Consider the following 8,408-nt stretch of genomic DNA (forward strand, 5'->3'; position numbering starts at 1 on the left):
CCCCCCTCTCCCCCAGACTCTCTTGAATGCAGATGTTTTGGGTGGTTTTAGAGGAGAGATGGAAGACATTCAGAGGAGCTCAGACATCAATCCCCTCTCTCTTGATACCTTAAACCAGAATTTTGGGGAGTAATTCAGTCCTAGATCAGCCAACTGCTTTTTACCTTAAGCTCAGGTTACCTTCATAAAGAAACGGAAACCTGCCCTGTGATCACACCTGTCTTGCCCAATTTCCTTCCCTTCTTTCCTCACCTCTGCCACCTCATCTGAGGAGGTGAGGGGAATGAAAATCATATCACCAAGGAATAGCAGGAAACTGGAGGCGTTTTGCCCAGGAAAGAGAAAACTCAGGGAAGTCACTGGGATTCTCCTTAATGAGGTGTAGAGGAAAACGCATAGGTTTTATAATTAGACAGAAATTCAGCTAAAATCCTGGCCCTGCTACTTACCAGTTGTATGACCTTGCCAAGTTATTTTAACTTCTACGAGATTGTTTTCTCATCTATAAAATGGAGATAGTATATTTTACTTCTCAAAGAGTTGTGACATGTTAATGAGGTATAGTAAGTAGAAAATTCCTAGCATAATACCTAGTCCATAATATAAGCCAAAACATAGTGCCTGTAATTGTCATTGTGGTTGTTTATATTGGCATATACAAATGGAACAAGGAATAGCTCTGTATGACTCAAGGAATAGAAATAGGACAATGAGTAGAAATTACCATATTTTTGGTAATTAGAATGAACCTACGATAGATTCATTTACTTTGTGAAGGGGTCAGTTGCTTGCCATCAGAGGTATACAAGCCAAGCCTGAAAGCAGTCTGTTGGTAATGTTAAGGGAAGATGTGCTATTTGGGTAGGAAGTTAGACAAGAATGCCCTGAAGGGCTTTTCTGACTCTTCTGTTTGGGGATCCCTTTAGTCTTTGAAGTGAAAGAAATCCACAAGTATGTCGATTCCTCCAGCACACACTGTAACACTCCCATAAATTTCTATTTCAAACGTTTTGGGGGAAGAGTAGTGAGTCCTGATCTGTTCTTCTCCACGAATGCTTGCTCAGCCCCCATTTTCCTTCAGAATGCTGGGACAGGCCTGGCTGCTAAACCGTCTCTCCCATGTCCTCGTGCAGTGCCATCCTGTCCTCATACTTCCTGGGAGAGAATCTGAATCTGCTGGGGAAGCTGGGCTGTGTGATCTGTGTGGCCGGCAGCACAGTGATGGTGATACACGCCCCCGAGGAAGAGAAGGTCTCCACCGTCGTTGAGATGGCTGCCAAAATGAAAGACACAGGTAGGCTCCCCCCACCCCGTGAGCAGGAAGACACTGGGGAATGAACCCCAGGAAGGTCTAACTGGGGGCTGACCATGCCAGGTGCTGCCACCTGGAGGTGAAGGAAGCTAAAGAAGGAAAGTTGGGGGGCTGGTCCTAGGGTTAGCTCACGGGCTTCCCAGGCTGATGCGTGTTGATGTTATTTATCATGTGTTTATTATGTGCCAGGCACAGTTCTAAATATGTTCTATGCATTATCCTGGTCTGTTCAGGCTGCTATAACAGAATACCACAGACTGGGTGGCTTATAAACTGCAGAAATGTATTTCTTACAGTTCTGGAGGCTGGGAAGTCCAAGATCAAGGCCCTGGTAGATTTGGTTCATAAACGGCCAACTTCTCTCTGTGTCCTCACCTCACATGGTGGAAGGGGTGAGGGAGCTCTCTGGGGTCTCTTCTACAGGAACACTAATCCCATTCATGAGGGTGCCACCCTCGTGACCTAATCACCTTCCAAAGGCCTCATGTCCAAATACCATCACATGGGGATTAACGGGGGTTGGGGGGACGACACAGTCTTGTAGCATGCATTATCTCATTTAATCCCGCAAAAAAAAAGATCTATGAGGAAGGTCCTATTATTAGGCCTGTTTTACAAATAAGGAAATGGAGGTCTTGTGGTTAATTAATAACCTGCCCCAATTATTAAAAAGTTGTGACGTGAGCCTGGAACCCATGTCTGCCTGACTTTAGAGCCCAAGTCCTTACTGCTATATCCCATGACCATGGTTAGAGGGCTCTAAAAACTAACTGCATCCTCTGCAGCTCAGATTATCCATCTCCCACCCCTTCTGAAGGGTACATCGTGTTTGCTGTGCTTCTGCTGGTGTTCTGCCTCATCCTCATCTTCGTCATCGCGCCACGCTACGGACAAAGGAATATCCTCGTTTACATCGTCATCTGCTCGCTGATCGGGGCCTTCTCCGTGTCCGCCGTCAAGGGCCTGGGCATCACCATTAAGAACTTCTTCCAGGGAATGCCAGTTGTGCGGCATCCCCTCCCCTACATCCTGTCCCTCATCCTGGCACTTTCTCTCAGCACTCAGGTCAACTTCCTGAACAGGGCACTAGACATTTTTAATACCTCCCTGGTGTTCCCCATCTATTACGTGCTCTTCACCACGGTGGTGGTTACCTCCTCCACTATCCTCTTCAAGGAATGGTACAGCATGTCTGCAGTGGACATTGTGGGCACCCTCTCTGGCTTTGTCACCATCATTCTGGGTGTGTTCATGCTTCATGCTTTCAAAGACCTGGACATCAGCCACACCAGCTTGCCCCACATGCACAAAAACCCAACCCCCTCTCCCACCCCTGAGCCCACTGTCATTAGACTAGAAGACAAGAATGTCCTTGTGGATAGCATAGAACTCTCCAGCACCCCATCACCAGAAGAGAAGCCCAAAGTATTTATAATCCACTCTTAAAGCTTGGAATCCATGAGTGAGAAGATGAGCTCTACGGTACAGCCTGACCTCTCCATTTCAGAGGCACCTGGTTATCTTCACCAGCCCTGTTACCAATGGGCTCTCTTTTCTTGAGATGTTCATCTATACCTCATCACTGTTTCTAGAAGGAAAGTCCCTACCCAGTGAGTGGTGGTGGCAGAACTTCGTGGAAACAGCCTCAGTGACCAAATACATTGGTGCCAGCAGGTCCCCTGGACCTCCCTTCCCACTTGTTTCCTCTGTGCCATTGCTGTGTTGGTGAGAAGAAGAGAGAATTTGACCCGCTGAATGTAGCACAGGCCAAGACCTTCCCTGCGATGCTGGTTGTCGGGAAATCCTTAGCACTGGTTCTCCTGAGACTGAATCCCATTCCTCGGCCCAAGGATGAAGTGCAGCAGGTTCCTAAAGGCCCAGACAGCAATTCATCATGCCCCGCCTCCCCCCCGCCCCCATCCAGAGCTGACAACTAATGTGACACGTCCTGCTGCTTTTGCCACTTGGTCTTTGGAGACAAAAGCATGACCTCAGCTGACCTTCTTACTGTGAAAACCATCTGATGTCTCAAGGAACATTTCCACCAACCCCATTCCCCGAGCACTCCAGCCTGGAGGTCAGCATCTTATTTTCCGTCCACTCTGCCCCAATCCCTGCCCCTTCCATCTCTCTTTCTGGCCAAAGGAGTTGTCACTGAGACATTCGGGCAATTACCTTAGAACTCAAAACAAAATGACAAGAACAACAACAAAAGATCCTCCACAGCCAAGCTCTGCTGGTGCAAGCCAGTGTTTCATTTTGCCTCGCTCTGGAAAGAGAACAGCATTTGCACTGCTCTTAAAAGTAGTCTGGCTGTCAAGATAAAATTTGGCAGAACGCACTTTCCTTTTCCTCAAGGAGTCAACCAAAATATGATTTGGGGAGATGGGGAGAAGGAGGAACAATGTTGGGATTTGGCAGAAAGCAGCCATAGGCCCTCTAGAAACCTGGCGCTAACTTTTGTGTTTACTCTGGTGCCCAACCAAGAACCCAGGTGGAAGGGGCTCCGGGTAATTTCTGGGATGTAGCCTTAGAGGCCTGAGCAGTGGGATCAGCTTTGAACTTTAGTGACCAATGGGGCGCAGGCTTGGCATGGGGTGCATTCTGGCTGTTGATCAGATCGCCCCCAAGCACGCAATCCCACTGATGAGCTCCCCGCCCCGGGAAGCAGCAGGTCATGACTGTTCCACCACCATCTGCTCTGGGGACTGCCTTTAGTCCCCTCACATTTGACCAGAAGCTTTCAAAACACAAGAGCAGCTAGAGAGAGAGAATTTCCTTCTTGTCTTCTTTCTAGTTCCAGGAGTATGGGAGTTGGTTGAAGGACCACTGAAAGGGAAGTAAGAGAGCCAGTATCTCTGTAAAGAGGGAAGGCTTGGTCCTCAGCCCCCAGGTGGGCACAGAGCCTCCCCTGTGTAACCCTATACCTGTGTCCTGTGTTGATGTCCCATGCCCTAAGCACAGCCAAACCCGGGCAGGACTCTTGCTGGCCTTGAAGCTCCAAAGGCTTGGCTGACCCACAGACTGGCTTCCTGCACCTCCAGCCTCAAAACCCCGGTTTTTAATGAATGTGGATTTCTGTCTGTAACTAAAATCAATGCAACATGTTGGATCTTGAGAATGGCAGTCATCTAAGGGCCCTGAGAGTGTGGTCTACAGGGTCAAGAATAAAGACCTCTGAGTATGTTTACTTGATATTTGTGTCTTGGCCTTCTTTGAACACGGAACAATTAAACTGGTTTGTCTGGTGCTGAGGGGCTGGTGCTCAATCTCTGGAGGGTTGTGGCTGCCAAGTAAGTCCCTCCGGTAGCTTTCGTAGCCGCACACCCTCACTGCAGTGGGAAAGGCCGTTTTGGGAATAGTCCGTTGAAGATATTCATCCCTTGTTAATGCCTGAGCCCTTACTGGGAACCAGGCACAGTACTAAGAGCTTCATGTGAATTCTTTAAGTTCTCACAAATCCCCAAGGTAGATATATTTTTTTATCCCCATTTTATATATGAGGAAAGGGTCTCAGGGAGGTTAAGTAATCGCCCAAGGTCAAACAGCCAGAAGAATCTAAGCCTAGAGTCTTAACCACCAGGCAGTGTCTCTCTCCAAAGGTTGCCAAACGAAGGTTGGCATTACTTTGTTCTTTTCTTTTCTTGTCATCTGCGCTGTTTCCCCTGTCTGGACAGAAGCCCCATCGGAGTTGGTCTTAATTTGCTGCTTATTCTCAATGCCTAACACATAGTCGGTACTCATAAAAACATTTACTGAATGAAGAAACAATACTGTTCCAATAGTCCTTCTTTGCCCAGACTCTCTTGGGGGCCAGCTCTGGATTCAGAGCAGATCTTAATGAACCCCTGGCATGTCCAGCAGAGCAACTCTAAAACTGTCGCAGTCAGCAGTTTCTGAGCCCTTGGCCTGTGCCGGACACAGGTGGGTGCTATCATGTGGAGCACTTCCCTGATGATCACAACACTTTTAAGGGAGGTGTTATTCCCGAGGTATAGTGAAAAGAGCCTCAGGGTTCTGGAACTCATCCACTCTCACGCATCTAGTAAGCAGCAGAGCTGGGACGTGGACCCAGGTGTGTCCATCCAGGCTTTATGCATTATGTTGCTGACCAATCTAGAACTAGTGGCTGGTTTAGATGATGGTGCTAAGCAGGGAGGGGTGTTGGGTAAGGGGCTGATTTCATGAGCAGGCATTGTAGTAAAGCATTTGTGTTTGATGCCTTTGAAATCCTTAGGCAATCTCAAAACCCTGAGAAGTTAGAAAAATAGAATCAGATACCAAAGACCTCCCAGGGCTTTTGTGAAGATTCAATGAGATCATTCACATAAAGAAAGTAGGCTACAAAGCCAGCATATGTTAAATACTCAGTAAATGTTACCTCCTCTCATGGTTATTATGATTCGCTCTTAGAGAACCTTAGAATTGAGGTGGGAGTCAAATGAGACAATAAGGGTGAGGTCCTTTTGCAACTCAGAGGCACCAATGGATGTGAGCTGTTATCACGCAGGGCTCTGGAGTCCGAAAGCCTACCCAACGCCAGCCTTGGCTCGGCACCTGCCCACCCAGCCCAACAGACCTTGCGCAAGTCTCTCCCCACTTTGAAGTGCATCTTACCTAGCAATAGGATGAGGAGGCGAACACAGGATCTCGGTTGTCTCCTAAACGCATTAGTGTAGCAGGAAAGAAACATAGCAGAGAATCCCAGGATCATTCCTGCCTTTAGTGACCCAAGACCTAACCAAACTAGACCAGCCTATGTCCAGGCACAAATACAAACAGCCCCCGTGACTGGTCATGGGAAAACCCAGGCTTCTCTGTGGTTTCAAGTCTTCCATTATGGCCTGACAGGTGGACTGACGGTCTTTGTGGGAACTCTTATGAGGAGTCCTCACGGGTGGCTCCTATCCAGGCTGAACAGTGGGAGAATAAAGCAAACGAATAAAGAATTGCCAAACCAGACAACTTTCAAATGACAATTTATTTTAATTAAATACAAACAAGGAAAAAAGGCACCATGGCCCATTCAAGTATTTTGCATAGATGTACAATTATTGTAAACAATTAATAGGTGGACAAGAGAGAAGAGGAGCTGTTTTCCGTGAACGATCGCCAAATAAAAAGAAAATTCACATTGCCCTAGATCCCAGACACATACATACACACACAGTGGATGGTGTGAGAGGGTGCACAGAAGGGTGACTTTGGGGACACTGGCTTGGATTCCGCAGAACCCCTCTTAGCAAGCTTCCCTAGGGATGGGGCACCTTTCCAGTTGGCATTCCCTTGGGTGTCCAGCAGAGCTGTTAACATGCATATTTAACACAATCATGACTTTTGAACTGGTCCCCAATGTAAAATATGCAAGTCTTCCATACCCTTTGCCAAATAAGAATAAATTTGGACATAGGCAAGGGGAGGTTTTATTCAAAAGGATTATTGCAAGAGACAGCAAGGGGCTACTGCAGTATGGAGAAGGGGCTTCCCCAATCCTGTAAGATCTGCAAGCATCTCAGAGCTGAGGCAGAAAAGGGCCTTTATAGGGAGAAGTCAACAAGGCTAAAAAGAACGGATGGCAAGCAGGTAGTTACAACTTGGAGCCAGGCACCGGGGATAAAACTCCCACTGAGACAGGGAGACAGAAGTGTTAGCTCCCTTGAGGTTTACATTTCAGAGATGGCTACCCGGTTCTTAAGAAAAACATTTCCAGGGTTGTCAAACCGGCAGATTTATATCCAGCTCCATCTGAACAAAGGGCTGGTTAACTCCTCCAAGCTTTAGTTGGGCTCCTCTCCTCCATCCGACTCTGAACTTGGACCCACACTCAGCCTAAGCCAGCATAGAGCCCCCCCGCCCCCCACAGCAGCCCCCTCCCTGGGAGGCTGAGCGCAAGAACGCCCTAACTGTGGTTCTCTCTAGCCAAGTCCCCTCCGTCGATGCTTCTTTCTGAGCTTTGAGATGCTCGCGGACCTTGCAGGAGCTCACCTGAGCATCCTCCCTACTGCTAGAGCCCCTGCCCGGACTACAAATTCCCTTTCCCCACCTTGCAGTAATCCTTTCCAATAAAGTCCCTCTTAAGGCCATATTTGCTTTTATTTGTCACCTCAAAGCAGCACTTGGGCACAGGAGGGAAAAGGGAGCACTCAGGGGCCACTCCTGCTCCCGGGCAGGCTCCCCAGCCTGCCAGAATGGCGACTCCTGGTCCCTGAACACAGCCAGAAGTGAAAGCGTAAATAGAACGGGCTGCCAAAAGTCTCCATCAAATTTTAAAAATTCGACCTTCTTCCAGTTCACAGTACAATTTTATGGGATGGAGGTGGTATTAAAATAATAGAAGACAAAAACAGAAAAACAAGAAAATACAGCCCTGGGCTCTTTCCGGTATGTGTGCAGGGAGGGCAGATTTCAGGTTCGAAAGGCTCATGCAGCCCCAGTGGCTGTGGCATTTTCACTTCAGAGCCTTCGATCTCCTCATGTCTGGGAGAAACGCTGGACATACCACAGAACAGTCTGTGAGGCATGCAGGTGGGTATAAGAGTGATTTTTTTTTTTTTTTTTGCCAGGGTGTTTTCACCTTTAGTTTTCTGGGACCCAACCTTGAGGCCTGGGGTAGTTTGGAGCAACACAACTACATGGAAGGCTGCCCCCTGACCTAATCAGGCAGCAAGGAAGGTGGAAACTGGCTATGGGGATCAACCAGGGCCCATGTCTGGGAGACAGAGGCATGAATATCAGACTACCTGAGGGAAAAGGGCCTCATTTTCCTGAGATCTTTCTAAATCCACCCCATGTGTGCCCCCAGGTGCAAATGCCAAATCTCCCACTTGTCTAAAACCCGAGAACATCTATTGAGCACCTGTTGTATGTAGAGAACTGCAAGGGGGCCCTGGGTTGGTGGTTGGGAGGGAAAGCTCAAGCTTCTTCCTTGCATTGAGGTTTTCAAGAGTGAACAACGGCTCACTGCAGGAGGTGGGGACAGCACAGCACCCTTCTGGGGGCGGGAGACCATCACCAGAGAACATGTCCAGTGACAAGTCGTCCACTTTAGCAGAGCACCACATAGCCTTCCTTCCCTGCTCCGGGCGGGGGGCGGGGG

The 8,408-nt window shown here is 48.3% G+C and overlaps 1 protein-coding gene across 1 annotated transcript in view; it reads left to right on the forward strand.

Moving 5' to 3' along the window:
* The window catches only part of NIPAL4 (NIPA like domain containing 4), a 12,811-nt gene extending 8,310 nt beyond the window's left edge, over nucleotides 1-4,501 (forward strand). Inside the window, exons 5-6 of the mRNA XM_031025002.2 lie at nucleotides 1,134-1,294; nucleotides 2,130-4,501. Coding sequence (XP_030880862.2) covers nucleotides 1,134-1,294; nucleotides 2,130-2,758 — 790 coding nt within the window. The 3' untranslated portion in view covers nucleotides 2,759-4,501. The remainder of the gene's footprint in view (nucleotides 1-1,133; nucleotides 1,295-2,129) is intronic.
* Nucleotides 4,502-8,408: the final 3,907 nt, after the last annotated feature.

Source organism: Leptonychotes weddellii, chromosome 7 (assembly GCF_054177405.1).
Source record: "Leptonychotes weddellii isolate Sample4059 chromosome 7, ASM5417740v2, whole genome shotgun sequence".
NCBI classification, from domain to species: domain Eukaryota; kingdom Metazoa; phylum Chordata; class Mammalia; order Carnivora; family Phocidae; genus Leptonychotes; species Leptonychotes weddellii.